At 35.5% G+C, this 26,540-nt stretch overlaps 1 protein-coding gene across 1 annotated transcript in view; it reads right to left on the bottom strand.

Moving 5' to 3' along the window:
* LOC149088444 (uncharacterized) overlaps nucleotides 1-26,540 on the bottom strand; it is a 145,343-nt gene that overhangs the window by 65,320 nt on the left and 53,483 nt on the right. The window contains exons 2-4 of the mRNA XM_089247534.1: nucleotides 5,127-5,205; nucleotides 4,881-4,997; nucleotides 4,587-4,757 (exon numbers count right to left, since the gene is read on the bottom strand). Coding sequence (XP_089103660.1) covers nucleotides 4,587-4,757; nucleotides 4,881-4,997; nucleotides 5,127-5,205 — 367 coding nt within the window. The remainder of the gene's footprint in view (nucleotides 1-4,586; nucleotides 4,758-4,880; nucleotides 4,998-5,126; nucleotides 5,206-26,540) is intronic.

Raw genomic sequence — 26,540 nt, forward strand, 5'->3', positions numbered from 1 at the left:
TTTTATTACATTAATTAACACAATATTAATAGTAATTTGCAATTTCGAATTTTTTGACATAAAAAGAGTCTAAAAAAAATCATATAAAATATAATTTTATATGGTCTATTTCATCTACTCCACTCACTACCTATGTTCAATTTGCTACAAAAAAAGAACTGTTCAATCAAAATATGTAAGAGGTAGTGGATTAGGGTTAGGTTTTTGACTTCAGAAACCAGCTCAATATTAAACCGTCAAAAACGAGCCAACCCTGGTTCAATGTCTTCATTGAAAATCATTTTCAGTATTCCTGTGCATTTTGTAATCATATGATGTCATTTCAGAAGCCGATTTCTCCCTAAAAAATAATGTTAAGATTACTTTATATAAAAGGACTCTAAAACGGCGCCAGAAATATATTTAGGTTTCATCGAAGTCGGCCAAAATAGTCGAGACGCCCCTGAAACCAGTGGTGCGACAAATATATTTGTATAACCCATCTCCGGAGCACCTATGACCTACGTTTAGGTCGCGATCCATAAGTTAAAACCCCTTTTCACTCTCTCTGTATGTGAATACGCACAAGTCCTTTTATCTCAAAAAATATCTTGTTAACGGAGAGAACCACAGAGTTATGTAAATGAGACATCAGTAAAATTGACTACGTCGTCTGATCACAGATGCAATCGATTGATGTAGATCAGGGTGTTTTCTTAATGAAGTTCCGGAGTATGTGATTGAAGAAAGAGATAACGAAGTGAAATAGATGAAAAAATCCAAATTACAAAGTTGCAGATGTTATCAGTAAGTTACTACGAAACGAAGCCGACGTTATACAGCAATTACCTGAGCAGCTATAATATCCTGAATAAAGCCGATCTATTTGTGTATACAATTAGTAGAAAGTGGCACAAAAACTAAAAAATTTAATTTAAATTCTAAAGACTACGGCACGTCATTAGAACTTGTTACTATCCCCAGAAGGTAAAAGAAAATAGGCACAAACTGACACCTACTTAACGTCTGTAAGTTCTCTAAGTAAACGCTGCACTACTGCTACCTCACTGACACGTTGCACCAAGTCCGAAAGATGCGCGATTGTTCTTCTCACTCCAGAGGACGTATTAATGCAGTGATTCCCAATAGTTGAACCGTTGCACTCTAGTGCGCCTAAAGGTCAATCAGGAATGCCGCGAATATTTCAGGGATCATTGGAAGTTGTAACAGAGCTGACATTCTCTCAATGAATATGTTAAAGAAGTTTGTAGTGCTGCCGAGTTACTTCGAGATCATGTCACCACAAAATGATAAGTTTGAAAAAGCCATATTAAAGATAAATGTGTACTGAGAGAACATATATGGACAGCGTTATAGTTTTACAAATGCAATTTTCATGTGCATACTTCTCTAATGATACACTATACCATACCAACTAAGAACAGCCCAGGCTGCATCACCTATCAGCAGCATTAGTTTTTTGCCCCTGTGCAAAGGTTGGACTGTCTTGGACGATATTTAGTGAAAAAAAAAAAAAAAAAAAACTTGATAACTAAGTTAAGTGAGGGTAATATGGCCATGCTGAGCTTCGGTTATTTTGCTGATGCCTGTATGGTAAATTATGAAAAACAGATGGGAGAGTTGTTAAAAAAGGAAAAAAATCATGATCAACGGTATAATCTCAACGTAAAATATGAAAAAAATTGATTTTTTTCAAAGAGTCTACGTCTTGGCCATATTCCTCACGGGTGAAGGCAATATATGGTTAATGAAGTCATCGGCGTTCATACCTCAACAAATTAACAGACGTTTTCACGAGAGCTTATTGACTTTTTTAAGTCATTCATGTGTCTAAGGAAACTTTCAATTTAAAATTGAATACAAAACGGAAATTACTTCGTCCCAGAAAATGAATTTCGTAAGCTTTGACCAAATTAAAATAACGAATGAAAAAAATTTAAATTTTTTAAGAAACCCATATCGGTCAGATAAGTTATTTTTCTTCTTTCTTAGTGAATAGAAATTGGAGAAGGCAGCCCTGGAGACCTGATCACGTGAAATTCCGGAGCAAAGAATAGATTACGTAATATAACTCATACTCTGATTCACGCATATGCGTATTGACTATAATATACCTGGCCGTAAAAACTGTCAAATATCCGAAAGAAACCTACATGACAGACAGAAATGTATGCACATTGAAATTACAATGAATACCTCTAGTAGTTACCTCTCACTGGTTATTAGCATTTTAAACTGCGCATGTCATGATTAATGAATTGAAGTTGTAAACAAATACAAATGTACCGTAGGAAAACAACGTGATTTTTCGAATGACACGCACAATATAATAAATCGGCGCGAAACTACGCATCACCCAGGAAGAAAAAAAAAATAGCAATGTGTTGAAATAAATAGCTACGAACAATCAAAACATTTGCTTTCGAATTCCGTTCGAAATAAGAAAAATACAGAAAATTGGTCATATTAAGAACATATCATAATTATACCATCAGACTTTGCGCAAAATAATATGAAGGCCACAGACCCTCTACTTCATTATAAGCAAGACCACGGGATTTCTGTTCTAACAAATCGAATGTTATAGACCTCTCTACAGATTAATACTCATTATATAATAATGTAAAGATAATTTGATTGTTTTTTTCATTCAAGCTCACGGTCCCACAGAAGCTTCTCAAAGGGGACCCCCAATTAGAACGTGAATCCCTGGAACAAATATAACCATGTCACAGAACACAAATGAATTAGACCTTCCTCTCGAACATCATAACGTTATGAAGCATTATTTTTCGAAAATTATAACTGATTTAATTTCTCTATCATCACCATCTGATAACAGAGATATAAAATTTGATTTCGATTTGTTTGATCATAATTCTGTATTTTACTGTCCCACCTGAAGAAATTGCCACAAACACAACATGGAAACTTTCTACCACGTGACGGTGTTTTCATTCTGTACGTATATACTGAATAAATATATCGTGGGAAAAACTTCAAAAAGATGACTAGTGCCAGAGATGGTCAACAGCGGGCGTCAAGATTTCTAGAAATACTCTTGAAATATACTTTCTGAAATCAGTGTGAAAGAAAAAAATATTGTTCAAAAAAGAACAAGAAACTTTTTCTAAACTTAATTCTCAGTTATACCTTCATACATATTTCAAATGTTTCAGACATACTTATGCAGTTCCTACAACACCCAGAACACACTCAGTGGTTCCTCATGCATAATTAATACAGTATTAATATCTTGTTAATACCTTGTTGTTTCTTTTCCTTCAACATATTTTGTTGAAGAAAACCGAACTTTATAAAAATGGAGTTTATACGAGTATATATATATATATATATATATATATATATATATTCGGAATGGTAACTGTAGCGTTAATACGAATTTAATGGCGTCTATAATCTGAAGTTATTGAGAGGCAGTGGGAAAACTTTACGACTAGATTCAGTGTATGTTTCTTCTTCTCTTCAAAAAACGCTGAATCTGATGGAAAGATTTCTTCTCGAGTGACTGTGTATGTGTGTGTGTGGATTCTGCAGAATATCCCAAAGTCAACAAGCTTCTACTTGAAAAGAAAATGCCGACGTAGACAAGAAAAGAAGAGAGAAATGGTTTTTTGAGAGTTTATTAGAATGTGCTTTTGCTGCAATGCCGACAGCTCTTTTCTCATGCCCTGCACACATACACATGCTGTATATTTCCTCTATAAAGTATTTTGGATATGCATAAGAATTCCTTTTTTTTGGAGAAATACATGTATATTGACTTACTTGGGATCACAGAGATTTCTATTCCAAAGAAGGAAAACTGAGCTAGAGTTCAAATAAATTTTGTATCAAACATTGGATTTTGAATAGCTTAAAAAATAGAAAAACTTTCACCTTTCTTACTTTTATCTCCATTTCGTAAATTATAACAAAAATACTGGTGAGAGTTCCCGAGATGTAATCATTGGTAATTCAACTAGACATCGTTGAAATTTGTTGTCAAAAGCGTGTAGGTAAAGGAATTAACTAATGTTTTCTGCCATGACTCATACTAATGTTGTTTCACAAACTATTCTGTAGAAAAAACGGTTTTGACGACACTATGGTAATTAGAAACAGAATTCCACATAATTCCAAATCAATAAAAGATGACATAATGGAAGAACTTGCAATGTATCGTGATAATAATTAACAGCAAAATAGAATAGAGAAAGGGGAGAATGAGAAGAGAGATAGAGAAGATAGAGTAGTTTGAAAGAAAAGATAGAGAAGATAATGATTCGGGAAAAAAAATCATAGTATAGAGATGAAAAATATATAGAAGAAAGAGAGGACAGAGAAAAAACAGTAGAGAAGAGAGGGATAGGAAGGACATAAAATAGAAAGGAGAGAGAAGAAAGAGAAGAAAATAGAAAGGGAAAAGAAATAAACAATGAAAAGAAATACAAAGAAACAGAGGAAAGAAAAAATGAAGAGATAAGAGAATGAAGCGAAAGAGAGGAAACAGAGAGAAAAAACACAAAATTTCAATGAGAAAATTTGAAAACATACACCATTGACACAAAATTGAATTTACTCACCGTTGGTGCCATTCAAACCGGGTCTACCGGGCGTGCCTGGTATGCCAGGGATACCATCTCTGCCCGGTATACCATCTATGCCGTCTCTACCAGGAACACCATCAAGTCCCGGTTCTCCTGGTATACCATCTCTCCCATCCAGTCCAGGAGAACCTTTCAGGCCTTTTTCTCCTGTATTGTCAATCGAAATGAGGAGGAAATAACAAAGTTAGAATTAAAATAAATGAAATTTTAAATCGAGTATAAATTGCTATTATATGCATTTATAAAAAATAAAAACGCATGAACCCCTGCCTTTTAGTCCTGGAGGCCCCGTTAAGCCTGGGAACCCTTGCGGGCCACGAATTCCAACTTCTCCTGGCAAACCTCTTTCTCCTCTATCTCCTCGATCACCTTTGAAGCCAGGAATTCCTACATAAAATGATTAAATTTTAATAATTTTAGGAACGACTTCGTGACTTCACGCATGGAGAGATAATATTTGAGAGAAAATATTTCAATTTTAGTATCAGATGCAGTATAATGATATGATTTACTTACCAGGCAATCCAGGGTCTCCTTTATCACCAGGAGGGCATCGTTCTTTCAACGCCACGCAGTACTCCTCGAGAATTTCCACCTGATGAAATTCAAAATAATAAAAATCTTGTAATGAAAATGACTATGCAATATCTTTTAATAATTCAGTCAAACTCAGTTATAACGAAATCGAAGATTCCACGAAATTTTGTCGTTATAACTGAGGTTGACGTGTTCAAAACCTTTTTAGCCGAAAAATATAATCAGAAACAGTCAAATATTTTGAATGAAGAGCTTTTATATATTTATGATATTTATGAGCGGATTGACCATATTTAATCGAGAAAAATACGGGAAATTGGAATAATTATTATGGATCGTAACGGATCTTCACTTAATATGTTGTCAAATGGTGATGAAATTATATTCTTTATGGACCTCGGTTTTGCAAGAAATTAAATAAAATCGGGAAATGCATTGCATGAAAAAAATAAACTTGGTAAACATGTGAGATGAATGTTTATATTTATTGTAACACAATTTATAAATGATGCAAATTACCTTTATTCCTGATTCTATTAATGATTGGGAATTAAAGCAAGCTTCGTTGAAAAAAAACGGGACATTTTTGTGAAGTTCCCTATAGTGGACATGCCAATGAGCAAGTCGGAACGTGAAACGTGCAATAAATCTTTTCAAATGTAGGTTTAAATAGAACAACAAACGAACATTCTCTAGATGTGATTAGCTCTATTCTTAGGCCGGGATTACACTATAAAAGTTTCACAGAAGTTCATTTATAAAACATGAAAAATGCAACCAATAAGCTCATCTTTTACATTCGATATAACCAAGTTTGACTGTATGAACATGAAGTAAAAAACTTTTCGACCTTTTTTTGGTAATTACCACAGGCCCATCGATCAAGCATCTGACCAGTGTGACTATATTTCCAAATATTGGAGGAACTTTGCAACTTCCGGGAGGTTTTGGCTGCAACAACAACCGTTTTTCATACACCAGTGACATGGCATTTTCCAACGATCACTGCTGTCTATTGTTTTTTGCTTCCGTGATGATTCTCTTATTTTAGATTGCTGTAGTTTAGTTGTGTATTTGACATCTGTACTTTTTAATGGGGATCTTTTTTTTTCAGCACTTCGTTGGGCAATTCGCGTGTTGTGTCCTTTGTGTTTGTATCTGTATTTGTTTTATGAAATGGGAAACGTGATCGATTCGATTTAGATACGAATATTTCTTCAAAGACTTATTTTACAGCATGGATATATTCAATTGTTAATAATGCAATCAGTGTCTGGGGAAGAGCATATCACGGGAATATTCGGAAATCTGATAATACAGTGAAATCCCGTTATAGCGTAAAAATCTCGTTTTAACGAACACTTTTCTAATCCCTCAGGCAAGTTTACAATGCAAAAACCTGGAATTCCTTTATAAGGAAATTTCGTTATTACTCCAATCTCTTGGAGTTCGTTATAACGGGATTCGACTGTGTATATATGACAGAATAAGATCTCAAGTAGTAATAGATAGTTTCGAAATACAATACTTCATCCTTAAGACAAAACGTTTGTAACGGAGTTACCAAATTTTTGCCAATAAATGAAAAATATTTAACAATCAAAATAGAACTATATAACCCAGTTTATCAAATATGCCAAAGCCTAATAAAACATGACATAAAAAGAGCTTTTCTCACATTGGCAAAAAAAAATATGAAACATTATTCTCACTGAAAATCAACTTAATAACAATAAATGCACAAATCACTCAATTTTTGGCGCGTTAGAAGCATAGATTACGAAATTGTTCTGATGAATGCATTATGAGTAGATATAAAAATAATGTTGTGCAGAGTGCAATGATAATAAAAAAATGAAATAATGTATAGCATAATTATATTCAGCATCACAATAAGTAATTTAACACTAATTTTTTTACTCAAACGAATATGTAAACAAAAATATAATTAAACAAATCTAATAAATATAATTGCTCTTGCTAAAATAGTATTCAATAACTGATTGCTTTATTCCTGCTAGAAGGGCCAGTGCCGTCTTAACGCATGGGCCTATCCGAGCACAGCCCGCGGGGCTCAAGAGAAGAGGGGCCTCAGAAAAATGAGAGGTATTTGAATTTTTCGAGAATTTGCAAGGCAGGACGTCAGAAAAATCACTAGGCCCTGGGCGCAGGATTCTCTTAAGACGGCCCTGGGAAGGACCCTTGATGTCACAAAGCATTTGCGTGTAACTTTTTTTTTTTTAAATAAAAATAACGTGATCTTCACGTATTCCCAAGGGATCAGCATGATCCGTCCAGGGAATTTGTTAGCGCTAGTAGACATCCATGCCCGAACCGGGATTCGAACCCAGTTCCCTAACCACTCGACTGCCAGGCGGCATTAACTATATATATATATATATATATATATATATATATATATATATATATAGTCTTATCTATTGCCGTATATCTTATTGCCAGAGACTTCAATTTCTGGGTTTACACTCACTGAAATGGCGTAGAATCGCTGCAGATCTGAAGATGTGCTACAAACTAGTCCACCAAAATGTTTATCTACCATCGAGGGAGCCTTTCTTTGATATCATAGACAGGCGAGTTAACCTACGTAGGCATCGCTTCCAAATAAGAATACCAACGGCTAGAAGGAATTGCTTTTTCCACGGATATAGATGCCGTGTGGGAAGAATATGGGACAGTCTTCCATCAGAACTTGTATGTGCCTCCTACGCAAGATTCGCTTCCACTATTGGGGATTTCGACCTGACTCCGTATGCAAAGTGCTTCCCGTACTGACTATTTTTTTCTTCTTCCAGTATGAGTGCATTTCATGCCTTCTGGGGTTATTGTAAAAAAAAAAAAAAAAAAAAAAAAAAATATGTGTATATATATGTCTGTATTTGGGTAATAAAAATATGTTTTGAGTGAAAAATAATATGATTCTGCTTTAAAAAAATGTATTCGTATGAAAATTATTGACTTTTACGCAGAATTTCTGTTAGAGCGAATTCAAATCAAATTTGACTTTAAAAAAAATGCAGTCGATTCCCGTTATAACAAACTCCAAGAGATCGGAGAAATCACTTCGTTGCAGTTCAAGAATTGCAGTTTTTTGCATTATCCCTACTTAAACTTATCTGGGGCATTAGAAGTGTTCGTTAAAACGAGATTTTTTTTCGCTATAACAGTATTCGTTAAAACGGGATTCGACTGTAATTCGAATCAAACTTATTTCAAGTATTATTCAAAAAAAAAGTCATGCAGTAATGCAATTTTTTTGCTTTAACTACTCGCAAATGAGCGCAGAATATTTATAAATCTTATTTAGTATTTTCATCTATATATTTCAATCGAGATCGATAGCCGTTTTATTATTCCACATATGCAACTTAGCATATTCAAATCGATGGTTATAGGAAACACCAGGATAGTCTAAATCGATATATGCATAGTATATTTACTTTGGTATGGGAAAAGAATACTTTTTTTTTGCTGCAAATACGCGGGAAATTGAAAGAACGGAACACCCATGTGTGCGCATGAGAGAGAGAGAGAGCGTATGTGTGTGTGTGCTAGTTTTCTCTACCCGCATAAAGCATTTTCCACATTTCTCTCCCATGCTGCCATTGACATTTTTCCGACGACATATTTTTTGAAATATGGCTCCAATATACATATTCTATATAACATCGTAGCAAAAAAGAAAAAGATGGTTGATTTTATTCAAAAAGAATTTTGGGTTATTTGTTGGTCGTTATTTTGGCGAAAATTGAAGAAAATGATTTATGATGTATTAAAGGAATATGTTACAGTTCAATAATATCGCTTTCATAATGGCATCCATCTTATGGGACGTTTATATAATATTCAAAGCGTTGAATTGAACACATAAATAGTGTTTTCTTATCGATGTCAAAAATGTCGCGTTCATTATGTATTTTTATCCTTGAGTGCCGTTTCAATTTAGTATTTTACTAACATACTGGATAAGACATACAGAAATGTCCTCTCTACTTGTTAATACAAGTTTCATTAAAAGACTGGTTATTCGTGGAGATTAAGATTACAAGGAAGAAAATTCTAGAAATTATTATATATTCTAGAAACCTTGAGAAAATTCATCACTGCCCCCACTAGGACTCGAACCCCGGTTTCTCGCTTGCCGGACGAGGGCTCTACCATCTAAGCTGTGGAAGCAGATCGGATGTTTCAACCTCGGAAAGTATATATATGTTGAAATTCTCTGTACATGGACGGAAACAGCAATCAACTAATATCTCGTGAATGGCATGGGCCACCAGATGACCACTAGGCGATTGCTGCCGCCGTCCATATACGGAGCCTTTCAACATATATATGCGCTCCTAGGTTGCAATATTCTATCTGCTTCCATAGCTTAGATGATAGAGCACTCGTCGGGGTTCGAGTCCCCGTGTGGGCAGTGATGAATTTTCTTCCTTGTAATCTTCATCTCCACGAATAACCAGTCTTTCAATGAATCTTGTATACTGATGAGAGTTTATGCTATTGTGTATATGTATGTTTTGTATAGTGAAAAACTCTAGCGGAACCCTAGCACCCAAGATTAGATATCGTCAACCTGCGAAAACCCGCGTGTGGCATCGATTAGCTCAGTGGTTTTCAGACTTTTAACCAATGTCGTCTCCCTTGCCATAACAACGTTTATCTGCGATTCTCCAGAATAGTATAAAAAGAACCCTTCGTCATCATGCGTACTCCCACTCTGTCTCCATGGCAGATATAAGCTGGATACCCCCAAGGGGTGTGAGTATGTTGGAGATAAAAAAAAAAGAACCGAATGAGAACATACGCCGTCATAAAAACCGAAGATGGCAAACTCTTCATGTTAGTCAGTATTCTCGTAATAAACTGACAATGTGAACGGAATTCCACAACCTCTCTCTAGTTATTGTATACAATAGATCTCTGGTAGTGTTATTGCATCTCTGATGACTAGCCATATGTGACTGGGCTAGCTGATGTACACAATTTTGTTTGTGTTATCTCCATAGGCGGTATAGGCTTGGAAGTCTCGGGGGGGGGGCACGGTCATTATTTCTGGTTGAGCACGATGATGATGATGTCAATTCATATATGCATATATACATTAGATCAATCAACTTCACCTTCGACGCTGGGGGGGGGGGCAATATCTCTGCCCATGGTTATCTCTGAAATGTTTGGAAATTGTGGAATGTGTATCAGATGCACATATGTGTGTGTACTATTTTACTTTGCATTTTAAGCATATTGAAAACATGCATGAATATTTTTATTCATATACTTGTCACCATGTATCCATATATCAATATACATATCTCTACGTGGATTTCATACTAACCCCGAAAATTATTGGCTTTTTCTGGTGGTGGCTTTTACGGTTAGAAATCCTGTAGGATATGGACCGAGCCATCACACGATGGGTTAGATAGTTAGTTAGTCTTCTAGGATGTTACGAAAACCACACATTTTAAAAGTCGGCACAACTGGGTGCTTCGCTTATCATCGCGTCTCAGGCAAAGTCATTGATAAAAACTGCGTTCTCTAATCGCTGGTTCTTGGTCCAGTGCCGGTCCGTGAGAATTTTCTACCGATCCCCAATTTGATTAATCTGTTTTGCCGCTACATATATAATATATGATTTCAAAAAATAAAGTATTGTCTCTATAAATTTTTATTCTTGTGTGTGTGTGTGTGTGTGTGCCCCCTCAGCCGGTCTGCAAGTTATTTTTTGTATGTATCTATTTTTCCCGCGGTCCACAACTTATTCTTCATATTTACATATTTTTTTTCCGGTATACAGAAATATTATACGCTCCAATTTTTTCACTCTGCATTATATTTCTTTTACCAGTTCTCAAATTATTTTTTCCTCTTCATTAATTTCTTGCAGGTCCGCTATTTTTTTCCATTTATTAATTTCTTGTGATCCCGCAATTTTTTTCTATTTACTAATTCCTCGTGGGTCCGCAATTTTTTTTCTATTTAATTTTTGTGGGTCCGCAATTTTTTCCTCATTTATTAATTTCTTGCAGGTCTGCAATTTTTTTTATATTTATTAATTTTTTGTGGGTCCGCAATTTTTTCTTCATTTATTAATTTCTTGTCGTTCCGCAATTTTTTTCTATTTACTAATTCCTCGTGGGTCCGCAATTTTTTTTTCTATTTAATTTCTGTGGGTCCGAAATTTTATTTTCTATTTAATTTCTGTGGGTCCGAAATTTTATTTTCTATTTATTAGTTTCTTGTGGGTTCGCATTTTTTTCCTATTCATTAAGTTTTTGCCGGTCGGCAAATTATTTCCCGCTTTTACGATGGGCTGCAAATTATTTCTTTAATTTCTTCCCGTCCACAAGAGTCAAAAGATTAATAAACACTGGATTAGACATCTTCACTCTTACAGCAGCAGGCAGAGGATGTACGAAGTGGCCAACCCATCAAATATATGCATTTTTGCCAGCTCTTCAATGTTTCGGTTCAAAAACTCATAGACTTACATGTATCAGAAACATCTATTTTGAGACCGCAAGCCACTGGCCATTAAAATGATGTATTCATTCAATATGCTCGGCGACATATTAACCCCAGAGTTATATTACCCCATTTATATTCAAGATAAATAACTCATTTAATCGAATTCAGTCTCATGGACTGATGAACTAATCGCGAGATTACACGATCTAAATATAGTGTTCGGTAAACGTAAAGTTATAAAACTAATCAATTAATTTACACACACACACTTTACCTACCGAACTGAATATCGCTTATTGAAATATTGCAAAGAATGGTACCCATAACGAGCTCCGATGTTGAATTTGATGGACAAAAGAAGCAATCACTATAAATTTCCGAATTATTGATGTCTAGACCGTTTTTGTCTTAGGTTATTTCTTTTTAATATTTTATCATTTTATTTCTCCGGTACATTTCCAATTAATTCCGTCGAAAGCGCACCCCCCCCCTTCCGCAAAAGTGAAGCAACCACCATAAAGATAATTAATTACTCTCAAACCATTTTCAAAGTAATTAATGGAGTCCGGTGTCTTCTGAGACATTCCTGATGCTGAATAAAATTTCGTCTGTTGGCAAAGGGACGGGAGAAATGTTATCGTCGATTACAGAGATGGGAAAAATTCCTCGAGGGGAAAAACGGAAATTAATTATGTCTCTTATCTGGATGGACTTCTGGAATTTTAAGTATTCTGAGGTTTTAAGGTATTACTGTTACTATACTACTGTTACGACTACTACCAGGATCTTGTGGTCAGATCTGTCGCGGCTCATCATCATCGGTCTTGATAAATCATCTCTCACAGAAGCATCTAACAGGACATTTCGGGTAACAAGGAATGGGTTTCTCCGGGACATCAAGAAGCCATTAATTGCAATCAATTGTGAGCTTGTACGTTAACGAATTCTACGTTTAGTCTCTCTCTCTCTCTCTCGCTCTCTTTAACTGCCGGTGTTTTGGTGGACGAGAGTAGCGATGGCTTCTTGGCCGCATCAGTAAAGTAAATACAGAAATGATAATAACATAGATTCAATTTATGAACATTTCCGCAACGCATACCAGATCTTAACTTTATATGCCGAAAGTCTGAAATCCACCGATAAAATTTTATATCCCTTTATAATGATATTTTTTTCAAGTCGTATTTAGAATCACCGAATGCAGTGATTCCCAACGTGGGCGTTAACGCCCACGTTGGGACGATAGAAGACGTTAGAGGACGATAGAACGTACGGGTATAACATAGGATCCTATGGGTTAGATCGCGTTGGGGGCGATGGGAGAAAAATATTTCTGAATGGGGCGATGGGACAAAAGACGTTGGGAAACTATGGTCTAATGAATATATTCTCCTCTCGATACGACGATATAGATATTCTCTACAACGAAAAACCTCTCTACAGCGACATTTTATTCTTCCCCCAATAGGTATCGTTGTATCGAGGTTTCACTGCAGTATATTCGAGTAATATGGAATACGAAGGTTTTTAACAGCTGTTGCGATGAGGAATTTTTGAAAGAGAAAATTCAACTGCTTTTGCGGGGAGAATCGAACCCACGTCCTTTCACTTTCGGGGTGAACGCACTAGACTACAAAAGCAACGAATCTCTCAATCTTTCCTTGGAGCTCGTGTGCACTGAAAGGGACCGTACATGGACGGCCGGACCTAACTCAGGCCAAAAATATGGAATAGACCCGCAAAGGCAGATCTTTCTTTCTAAAATTAATCTTTGCAACAGCCAAGTGGTAAAAACCTTCGTATGTATAGCGGAGAGTGACGTCATACTTTCATAATATGGAATAGTTTAGTAATAACCTGTATTGTTTGGTCAGAAACTGATACCTCCAAAAAATAACTTTTTGATCTAAAAGTAAATCTTGCTAAATCTAACTAATTAAAAGTGAGATAAATGCACAAATACGTGCGTACGGTTAAACAACATGCTGATGTATGAAATTTCGTGTGTGCTCACGTCTGCGAAAAAGGTTGAAGAACTCTGTCATAGACTCATTAAACATTGTGATCAATCCGATTTAGTTTTCTTCATTCTGAACCATCCTATTCCATATTTACTTCACGAAAACAATTTTTAATGCCTTTTTTCTTAGTTGTAATATTTATTTTCAAATGCTAGATACACTTGTCAATGCAAAGACAAGAAACCAAATTTTATAGAAATGCAGATTTCAGATTTCTTCTATGTTTCAAGTTGGAATAATAGAAAAAATAAAAGAATGATATTCTGTATTACCCAATGCACTATAATTATCTTTCGATGGAGAATGAGACGGCTCCACAGATAGCGTTTTGAACTCTAACCCTCGGAAATATTTGCCGTTTTGAGAAAATATCGATGTAGCATTGAAAGAGGATTGAATTAAGTTAGGGGAAAAAAGAGCTGTGAACTAATTACCAGATTCACCAGTGAATCTGCGCGTATTCGATACATAACCAGGGCCATTCTAACATGTGCGGGAGCTCTGATTTCATGTATAGCGTGAGAGAATATTTTATATCCAAAAAGATATTATATATATTACAGAATTTCTTGAAACATCTTATTTGAAGAGATTATTTTAGAATTGTTAAAATAAATTGTGTTCCAGAATTATTAAAATTAATTGTTCCAAAATTGAAAGAATCATTTTCTAATTTATTCAAAAATGATAATTTCAAAATTATTAAAAACAATAAAAATTTCGGTGTTATTGAAAATAATAATATTTTTCGAGTTATTGAAAAAAACGATTTTAGAATTGACGAAAATTTACGAGGATTTCAATAATTTTAGAATCGATAAAAATTCACGTTTAAAGATAGAATAATTTCAGAATTACCGAAAAAATAATTTTGGAACTTGAATAGGATGGTTCATTTGATCGCAAACACGAAATCACTATTATTAGATAAGCAGCTTTTTATTATCGATTATATTTTTGACACTAATGTTGAAAGATATCGATCCTTCTTGAATTCTTCAACGAGCACAAAGTTGCTCGCGAACAGCAAGTCGTAGGTGCATCATCTAAAATTCATAAGAAGGTTTCAACAGCTGCCTGATCCGAAAATGAATTCAACGGCCTAGACTACAAAGACTACTTTGAACATTGAAGGACCGGACACACCCCGCTTCCCATCTCAAGGAGATATCAAAGCGTTCCCGAAAGATGGGTGCATCCGCAGTTAAAAGGATTATTTTTGTTCGCGGCCATACACACTTGCGCAAAGCCACTCGACGTTGTATCTTGTAGACGTCTTTCGTTGAGTTCTTGTTCCATTCAACTTGCCAAAGATGAAGCATTCTGTATTTCAAGATATTACGGGCATGACTCCTCGGCCAAGGTAGAACAACCAAGTCTTTCAATGTTGTCGCTTCCTTGGCAAGTTGATCCGCTTTTTCATTTCCAGCAATACCAACGTGCGCTTTGACCCAGACTAACCTTATGTTGTCGTGAGCGCGTAGGATAAGACGAATACTTCGTACGTCAGGGTACGAAAGACTACTATTAGACTACAAAGAAAATGAATCCCCTGTGCACCAAGAACGGGACTGTACATGGACAGTCAGACATAATATAGGCCAACGGTCACAATTGCTGACACTGCCTCCAGATTTCGACTTATTCCCAGCAGAGGCAGTTGAATTATCTTTTCTAAATTCAGATAGCAGAGAGAGTGTTATCATCTTTGGTTTGAATCCAGTACAGTTAAAATCTCATTCAAGGTGGTTACGATTATATTTCTGACACTAATGTTGAAAGATATCCGAGATGGCAAATAATCAACTCCACAGCAAGTTAAAAGTTCTTAAAACCTACTAAAATTATGTCTTAATACTTATTTAAAGATGTAAATTACATTTATTGATTAACCATTGCTCTCGGCGGTCTCCTCTTCTTTTTTCCCCTCTGACTTGTATTATCGACTCAGAAAAGCAGTCGGTTTTTGTTCTTTTGTTGTTCGCCATGATTTAGCGCACGTGTCAGCCTCCGCTAAAAGTGTTTGCCACAGAATAATATTTCGGGCGGATTTTCGAAATATTTCAAACCGCCACAGAACACACCAAGTGCTCCTGCGGAATCAAAAATTCCACCGTAGCACAGAGAAAGCGTGTTTTGATAAATTTCAGTTTAGGCGAGCGAAGGGTTGCTGTGTGAGAGCATCAATTTATCATGTGCCGAGAGCCATTTCTCATCCTCACAGGAACAAGTTCCCACCACCGACGCTGCAGCAACAAGGAATAGATTCAATACTGATCTCCGTACAAGTGTTCGGAATAAAAGCTACTTGTTTTTTTTTTTCACTCGGGACGTGCCAAGACATAACGATATCTATCAAGTATCGTCAATCGCAGAAGCTTTTATTCGCAACATACAAAAGAAAAAAAAAATTATCCGATGCACACCAGGGAGTGATTCTAGTCATTTTTTTTATTTCATTTTATTTTGACAATTGATCTTTTCTATTTCCAGAAACACCATAAAAATTGATAAATAGTGAGATTTAAGTGAATAAGAAATGCATAATGTACTTCCTTGGAACTCTTTCTGTGTTTGCTGACCCAGAAACGCTCCGTTTGAGGTAATGCATTGTTTACAAAATATAGAATTGGTTTCATATTTCATTCATTTCTAACTTTTGAATCATCTAGTAAAATATATATACAGATTAGGGAGAAAGTCCACGACTCATTTTAAAAAATTAATGAAAAATCAACCAAAATTGTGGTTTTCACCAAAAAAACTATACGTACTTGTGATGTGTGTTCTTTGCTGTAAATAATGAAAAAGTTCAAAGTTTTAACTTCGGGATAGCAATACTGCATAACGAAACACTTGAGATAATACATAAATGTGACCAGTGTTAGAAAATACGCATCTAGATGCGTGATCCCCCCCCCCCAACTTTATTTTCTTACACAGCCGAATGTCTACTGAATCCCCCCCCCCCCATCACAACCACATTCAATCTGCTTCTCGGAACTTCATCATGCAATCAGTTATTCTACGGAACGTGTTTCGAGGGTATTCGAACGTGAATTTTCTCTCCCTCACGTCGCTATAGAAGTGTCACTTCAAAAAAAATGTCCCGATGCATTTGTTTTTCCTTTCTTTTCAGTGGTTTTTAGCTAGGGTTCTGCGGATTTTTTTAACGTCCTTCATTAGGTTTTTACGGCAGGGGTGCACAAATTTTTCAGTCCACGGACCAGATACGAGCTACTATTTCTGCCGCTCACGGGCCGGAAACTGTTTTTTTATGGGGGGCGACTATATGGTCCTTGTATATCACGGGACATTGTCATAATTTCGGCCGCCGCCCCCCCCCCCTTAATAAATACATTCATCTCCAGGCTGATTATATTTTTCTGGAAAATTTACGGGAAATTAGGATTTCGAATCTCGGAAATTGTCAATTGTTACCAAAGGTAACCAAGTAGCTAATTAGTGTAAAAATCACTTTAAAATCACCAATAATGGGAAATGGAGTACTATTGCATGACGCAGTGGACCAAGATGAATGAGATTATTATTATGAGAAAATTATTTCGAAATGGCGAAGATGTGGCATGAATGGTCGTATTGACAGTGATAAAAATCACAATATAATTTACAAATTGGGAAAATAATTTCAATTCTTTATTTCAGGAAAGAATTAAAATTCAAGGAAGCTCCGTTGAAAGAATGGGAAAAACTGGACGGTTTTTTCAAAAAAAAGGCGGGACGGCCAAAACTACGGGAAAGCAATGCTAAAAAAATATGAGTCATATGGTCACCGTATTAATCTCCCACATTTGCGAAACATTTTTTTTTTTCCTTTTTCGATGAATTGCATCTCAATCAATTGGGAGTTGTAGTGGTCTTCTTACTCCCCGACATTGGCGATTTTTCGGCATTTTCATCGATGTGATTGGCGATTTTCACTTATTTCTGGCAACTGCACTATTTTTAACTATGTTTGGCGATAATTGGTGATGTCCTACATTCATCCCGATTTCCCGTATTTTTATGAATTAAAAATACACACACACAGTGAGCCTTTTACTACTGATACTTTTCAGCATGAACATCTTTCACGGGGTGGATGCAACCTATTGCCAGGCTAAATTTCTGCTGAATATTATTCGGTAAAGGGGGCTCTGTAGTCCTCGTCTCATTGGCACAAAGGGTTTGTGGAAGATAAGAGGTGCAGAACCCCTGGCGCGTGGGACATTCGAATGCCTCGACTTTTCAAAATTTTTGTCATGTCAACGAAACAAATTGAAATCCGGGTCTAGATCTTCGCATTCCTTTCTTTTTTGGAAATCAGATCTAGTTCTTTTCGTATTTATAGTTGGGTTTACAGTTTCTGGTTTCAAAAAACGCAGGAAAAAAAGGGTATATAAATAAGTTCCAATTCATATTGAAACAATTAAAATAGCAGTGTTTCTACAGTCCCTGCTTTCCCTTTTCTGATTTTCTATGACATTTTCCCAGCCAATAATAAGAAAACCAGAGAAAATTCGAGAGCTTCTTATTCGAGAGAGTCATTCGTGAATGCTATGATCATTTTTTTCTCAAGTTAGAGAAATATTAGTTTACTTTTCTTCAATTACGGGAAAAACATGGTTACTGCATATTTTTACACGGGTAAAAAAAAATGCGTTTACTCCAGAGAAATTTTAGACGCAGGTTGTTTTTTCGGAACCAAATAGTCGAAGCACGCACTCACGTAAATGGAAATGTACTGCTTGAGCGGCGAAGAAGTAGTAAAATCGGAAATCATATTAGATTACTCGATACGGTTATTTGGATTTCTACGCAGTTGGAATTCCCCAGATTGGCTCTCAAAACATTCTGAAACATGCTTAAATACAAACAACAACAACAACTCCTTCGACCCGAATGTTTCACTTCCTTTAAGAACACGGTACTTACGTTTTTGTTATTCTTATATCTCCGTAATTTAAGAGATAATTCACTTCAACTGAATTCCTTCGTTTTCCAGCGTAACTTTAGATTTACAATACAGATCCAAAACATTCATGTAAGAAATATAGAAAAACTAGCTATAATACATGCGGCGCTGCCCGGGTTTTCTTCAGTTACTTACGCCCATTTCGGGCATTTGCCCTGTTTTGATGAAATTTTAAATTAGCCAATCGTTCAAGTCTGGTCCCATTTGGTATATGTGCAAAATTTGGCGACGATGGATCTAAAATTGTAGATTTGTATAGAGAACACACACAGAGAAAATCAATTTATATATATATATCTTATGTATAGATATGCTGCTGTAATTTCGAGGGGGAAGAGGATATAATGTTGCCTACTTATTTGCTATTAAGCGAGAGAAATTTGGGAAATAGCAACAGTTACAACTAATGATTGTTCGAGAGTTTTAGTGGAAAGAAAGCGATAAGATAAGCAATAAAGATGCATAACAAAGAATACTCATTGTCAAAAAAATGGTGTACTGAGAAGGAATGATTCGTTTGCTGTGAAACTCGGCATGAAACTACACTACCAGGAATTAAAAATGCAACACCATAAACGCGTTGCGCTATACAGGGTGATTCTGAACTCATGCGGCAAACTTTAAGAGAATTATACAGGACACCAAAACAAGCATTTTTGATCATAGAATGCGTGATCGAATCACAATAACAAAAATGGTAGAGGGTGTTTTGAAAAGACTACTACTACTAAACCGAACATGCACCTCGTACACATTCCTCTGCGGAATTTCTAATGAATCGATACATGTCGGAACATGTTGTGTGAGTGCATGTATATACACGGCCTAACATATATATGTTGTCAGACTTTTGCTTGTTTCGTGAACGTGCTAGTGCTGCCACCTGCGTTCCATATTTTGAAGTAAATATGGTAAATTCTTTAATTTTCATGTTATGTTGGTATCGTGTGGCAAGACTGTCTGCGAAAAGACTTTTAAATGTACGACCGACCATAAACAAATATCACATTTTTCGATGGATTTGCTGTGGTATGTGCTATCTACCTTTCGAGGGTGCACATGCACCTTCGGATTGGTTTGGAGTTTGTTTTCTATTGGTGCAAGGACCATCAAAGTTATGCTGCGCTAAACAATGATCAAGCGGTACAATGAGTTTGTGGTACAATTTGCGTTACCCAGGTTGCAGAATGAGAAGCCATACCACATCACTATATTTTTCAAGCTCGAGTAGTTGATTGCACTTATTGCAGCACATCGGTGCCATGATTCCAACATTGCTGCCGATCACAATCAACCCTCCACAACTTATGTGATGGGAGCTATTGCGTACGACAGCTGAGCTGAAGCGACGAAATGATTTGGATGAAGAAAAAAATTGTGAATTCATCCAACTTTATTCATCCTTGAAAGATATGAATTAAAGAATGGATTCACACAATGAGAATTAATAGAATCGGGAGGAAATGAAAGAAGCATTAGAAAGAGAAATGACCGAAATAATTAAAGGAGGATTGGGTAGAAAATTATGCAAGGAAGAAGAAAATTATATTAAAAGATGCAGGAAGAACTAATTTTAATGAAGAAAGAAAAATTATAACTGGATTTGAAAATTGAATTTACAAAAAAATAGGTTATGAAAATTCTTCAGTTGTAAATTCTAAGACGTAAAATGGACAGAAGGGATGAAAAATTGCATGGCATGAATTCATTTTAGTAAATTAAAGGGGTATGAAGAATATTACGAAGTAAAGCAGATTGTAATTAAATTAATTATATAAGGAATTGAAAAGTTTAACACTCAAGAGGTACACATATTTGTACATTTTTAACGGTTTTAAATAGTTTTAATCTTTTTTTTTTCAAGAACTGAGGTACACGCATGTGTATCCAACTCAAATGGTCTTAGTAAAGATATCGGCCCAAAAAAATTGCCTGATTAATTAAAAAAATTCAAAGAGTATTTTGACATACATAAACACAAAGCAATAAAAAAGAAACATTTTAATAGTTAGCTCGGGTGTGAAGAAAATAAAGTAACAAAAAGTCCAAAGATGTAAGTAAGTTAAAGAAAATTAAAAAACAACAAAATGAAGACGAAAAAATGAGAAGAAAAAGATATGTTAAATAATGTACGAAAAATAAAAATAAGAAACGTACTGGGGGACGGGAAAAGTGGAAAAAAAAATTCAAAGACAATAATGTACGTGGGAAACGAAAACAAACTGGTGAAATGGATGAAAATTTCTGTGAAAGACAAAAAAAAAACAAAAAATAAGGGAGGAAATAATCGAAAGAAAATTAATGAAATTTCCTATAAAAGAAAAACATAAGTTTTGAAAAACATAAAAGTTAAAGAAACAAAGGCAAGAAATTCAAAAAAAAATCAAATATGAATATTAAAAAGAAGAGAGAAAGATACGGGTCTTATTGCACGGAAAAAAATGGAGATAAAGATGAAGAAGATAAGCAAAAGATTTAAGAGATGTGAACTAAAGTAGGAGGGACTTGAAGCTAGAAGAATTCAGAAAAAACATAACACAAAAAAATTCCGAATATAAAACCTGACTGACAAAATTTAGAAAACACTTATTTAGTGGAAGAAAAGAGCGTAATCGGAGCCTCGCGTGAACCAGAAAAACTTCAAAACGTCAAAAGATACGGCATCTACTCTATTGCCAAACATCAAACACAAAGAATGAATAAAAAAAGAAATTATACATTTTTTTTTATTACTATTTGTTTCCGCATTATCGGGATGTCAAAGTCAAGTAATGCCCGAGTAATTGAATTCTTTTGTCGTATAACGTCGAAGTTATCAACTTCACTCTCTCGGCTTTCCAACATCGGCTAAACTCATCACGGACTCATTGAAAAATTCAGTGCAAAAGAGAAAAGCGAAAGGAATGAAAAATGAAATGGGCCACGGAATTTCTCCTGAGAGAATCGAACTACTCCTCGAAACCAATCAAATACCTAGTTCGGTTTATGAAATTCCATCCTTTATAATAAGTACGATGAAGAAAAGAGAAGAAAAAGATCTTTTCCTCGAAATCCATTTTTTTTAACCAACCTCTTCTGCGCTTCTGATGAAAAAGTCATTGGTTTCCAAGAATTCACCGAGAACCAATTTTAGGTTCGAATACCATCGATGTTAACGACACGTCTGCCACAAATCCGAAAGCGGTAACAAAAAATTGTCTCAAGAAGCCGCATAAATGGCGCAACTCTTGAAATATTGGTCTCGCGAAATGATTGTCTAGTTTTGTGAGGGTTATTCAATCTTTTTTTTCGAATATACGATGTGATTCAGAAGTTATTATGAGCAAAACTTTAAGCAGCGATAGAGAGAGAACACCTTTAAACAAGCAATTTTTTCATCATGGAATGTAGGGTTGTAAAGCAAGTGGTGGATAATACGTTTTTTATATGTTTGAAAAATTTCAGGGTTTTTTTTGTTATTGATTACATTAATTAACCGATAATTAATTTCTGTGAATTGTTTTACTTATTGTTTAATGTCTTTCCGGTTCTGGCTAATATTCAATTTTGGTTTCGTGTTTTTTTTTAATTAATTCGAAAACAAAAGTAAAAATACCATTTTTTTTAGATTTGGAAAAAAAGATTTATTGAATAGTTCAGTCATTGATTGCAACCACAACAACTATAAATGAATGTTTCTTTAAGACTTGTCTGAATTTTTTGACGTTTATCCTGAGTCATGTGTGTCCACGACAATATCAAATCTAAGCAAGCACACAACATGCTAATAACACGAGGTGTCAATGTAAACAAACCAAGAAATAGTTTAGGTAAATAATGGTTTGTTTCTCAACCGAAATAAAAAACAAGTACGATCTATAATCCAAAAACGAAACTTTTACCACGCAAAATTCGTATGACCCATTTCCGCCAGCAGAAGTCACAAGATGAGGTGTCAAATTATTAATATGATACATATTCTTTTGGCAATCGAAAAATTCATTTTTTTAATCATAATTTAAATTTTCTTGAATAATCAGTCAACATGTTTTAATTATGTTTTCCATTTCGCCGCCTCAAAAATGCTCTCCCGCACCTCCGGTTGGGAACCACTGCTCTAGACCAATTGTTTTCAACCTTTTCTCAATTGCGTACTAGTGAACATGGTTGACTAATTTTAAGGACAGGTGAAAATTTAAGATTTAATTCTAGCTTCCCGGTCGAAAATAGGAAAACCAAATGGGAAACCACGTAGTTTATATGGAGTGACAAAAAATTAATAGATGAGAAAAATAATTTGAGGAACGAAAAAACTAAAGAGAGAAAATAATATGCGGACCGACAAAAAAAAAATAAATAGAACAAATACAAGTAATTTTTGGATCAGGAAAAGATAATTAGAAGTAATTTGAGGAATAGAGAGAGAGAAAAAACAATTAGAAATAATTTGCGAGATGGCAAAAAATAAGTAAATTGAGAAGTAATTCTTACTGGCTAAGACAAATATTGCGAGACAGAATTATGTCTCCAGAAGCCAAACGAATACAGCTAATATACCTGAAAACCATTATGGAGACCGTCTAACCCTTTCGATCTCGAGTGTTCATTTTCTGGAATTTTCAATTTTTTTTTTTGAATTTTTGTTGCTCAAAAAATGAATTATAAATATAAATGTCAGCAAATCTTTATATTATTTTCTTTCAAATTTGCAATTTTGTTTGTTTGCTTATTTTTTGTGAAGAAATAATTCACTTCGTTAAAATTTTTTCAGTTAAGATGATCGAGGGTATATTCATCTTAGCACACAATTTTTTCCAGAAGTTTGTTTCCCATAGGCACGTTTTATTGGAAGCCATCTTAAAAAAAACCGCCGAAAGTTCAACATTAAGTACTGCCCTCTAATGAAATACCCCCCCCCCCACCCCCCCAAATTAATATTCACCATCTTTATAACTGAAAACTTCCACAATCCTTTCATTCAGGGAGAAATGGCTCATGGATCGGCGAAAAATTCGCCAACAGTCCGAGGAACAGCGGTGGAAGAACATTGGCGTTGCGCTTGAACGCATGAAGCACTGGTTCTGTGATTTATCGCCATTTCTACCGCGGATTGCAGAAGATCACGAATCTAGAAGAGGCCGATATACAGTATAATTCATGTATAGTGTGCTGCGGACGAAAATATTCTGCAAACCCAAAAACTGTACCTGGAGTGTTTTCCGTCAAGACTCATGTCAGATCGAAAAACCCTTGTGGGACTGCACCAGTGGCTACGAGAAATGTGAACTCTTTGTCACTGGCAAGGCAGAATACAAGGACCAGCATCGTTCTAAACGCTTATCGAGAGGACCCAGGTTTGAATCCCGTTGGAGACACAATAATGGTCTGCTCAAGTTGGTCTTTTGCGGATTTTTTAACTTTCAGAGTGAATGCGAGTTGGTCTCTGAAAAACTCGGATAGGCAGACCTTCAAAACAAATACAAGGCCACAGCAGGCAAAATGCTCAATGAGGTGCATGACAAAAAGGTGCCCACAACGAATATGGATGTCATATACATATACTTATATCTAAAATACAGCAACCCAACTAAAAATTATAATCATAAAAACTAACTATATATGCATGATAAAATATTATACAATGTCAATAAAAAATATTTGTGGCTGTTATTATACTATGCGTTAAGGCCACATATACACACACAATAAACATTGAAAGACTGAACGCAACTCGCTTCCCACCTCAGAGAGATATCGAAACTTTCCTGGGAATGGGTGTATCCGGGAATCTATTAATTTATGTGTAAATAACAAACAACGATATTTCATATATACACATATGTACAATAAGGAATCTGGAATAAAAATTGTGATCATTGCATCACCCATAGATAATCAGTCCGAGTTCGTACCAAAGTCCTTATGTCGATAATCTTGTCTTGTATACATGATAGAATCTGGAATTGAATTTATCTAATCTATATAGAATATACCAATCTCACTGATTTTTTTGTAAAAGCAATCAAGCTGAAGTAAGATATAAATTTACGTTTATATGGCCGGGCACCTCCATTTCATTCGCACCCGCCGGAAAAGGATGAAATAGTTGACACTTGTCTTCTTCGGCGTAAATTATATTGATTATTTAGGTGTCGGTGAAACAACCGATGCTTTTCTTCTTGGCCGTAAGTTATACTTTTTTAATAGGTAACCGTGCTTGCTACCTCTCTTGTTGGCTCATAAGACGGGTCCTTTGAGCGTGAATGTCGACCACTTGTTCCTACAGCTCGTGTCTTATTGTGGAGTAGATGTAGGTTACGGTGCAACAATTGAATCAACGTCTGCAAACGTCGGAAAGTTCAGAGGGCTGTATAGAATTCTTATCTTCTAAGCCAGCATTCTGGAGTCTGGCAATTGGCCAGAGTGGAAGTCTTTCGTCTGGGAACACGTGGGGATGTAATGCCACAGGGAGCCATTTGAACCACAGATGCATACGCTGTTACTAGAGCGTTTAAAACGCAGAAGATACGCCGGAAAAGGGCCATGCTCGGTGATAGCGATTGTTTTCTCTCTCTAGGCCATACGTTCAAGCGACAATGTGTCTCGCTAATTCTCGTCGTGTGGGACACAACAACAAAACGTTCCTGCATGTTCCAATTCGTTAGAAAATCCCCAGACGAATGTTTACGAGGGGCACGCACAGCTAAGTAAGTAAGAATGCAATGCGTGCCATAAGTATGAGAACCCCTTAAAAGTCCGTTTTGCCCAGAAACATATGAAATCGCTCAAACTTTTTTCGATCCGGTGCCCGTCTTGTCGAAAAAAACTTCTGGTACAGTCTTAGGGCTTCTAGAGCATTCCTGTCAATGTCAGTGCAATATTTTCCTGGACGAAATAAAAAAGATGTGACGAGTATTTAGGTTCATTGGAACAGGGGGTGGGGGCCGGAGGCACCAGGTGGGGGGCAAATCCCTCTATTATGAATATATTCTTTTTTTTCAATAATATGTATTTTTAGTATCGTTGTATATTTTTTATATTTCATATTTTTGACAACCTTAAACGTTTTTATCAATAGTTTATAGCGAATAGAAAATATTCCCCCATATTTTTCGTAGAAATATAGTCAAATCCCGATAAGTCGAATGTGCAGCGGCCGGCTAATAATTTCGAGTTATCGTTAGTTCGGCTTAACTCTGAAATTCCGATTTCAGAGTGGGCTAAAGTAAGATTCCGAAATCTTTATACAACGCTATTTACCGTATTAAGAAAATATGTCATTCTACATTAGATGAAGAAATTCGAAAACAGAAGTTATTCTGATTCAATAATTCACGTTTACTTATTGGATGAGAAAATCCACATATAAAACTAGACGAGCATACTGTATTATGGGAACGAACGCATACATGATACTCGAACAAATGAAACGAATCATAAATAAAGTGTAAACAAGAATATTTTCTATCAAAAAAATTCAGTGAGTGTTAATTGCAAAATTGGGTAGCTAAATGCTGAGTTCTATTAATAAATGCGGTGTATATTTCATATGTATAATATATGTACCATAAGGAATCTGGAATAAAACTTGTCATCATTACATCATCCATAGATAATCAGTCCGTATTCGTACCATTGTCCTTATGTCGATGTCGATAATAGAAGAATAATATTGTCTTGTATATATGATAGAATCTTGGATTGAATTTATCCAATCTATATAGAATATACACTAATCTCATTGATTTTCAGTATGATCAATCAAGCTGAAGTAAGATATAAATTTATGTTTATATGGCCGGCCCCTCCATTTCATTCGCGCCCGCCGGAAAAGGATGAAACAGTTGACACTTGTCTTCTTCGGCGCAAATTATATTGATTATTTAGGTGTCGGTGAAACAACCGATGCTTTTCTTCTTGGCC

This window comes from Pholcus phalangioides, unplaced genomic scaffold (genome assembly GCF_987345545.1).
Source record: "Pholcus phalangioides strain wild (caught in Gottingen) unplaced genomic scaffold, Ppha-v1.0 ptg000003l_1, whole genome shotgun sequence".
Lineage (NCBI taxonomy): Eukaryota > Metazoa > Arthropoda > Arachnida > Araneae > Pholcidae > Pholcus > Pholcus phalangioides.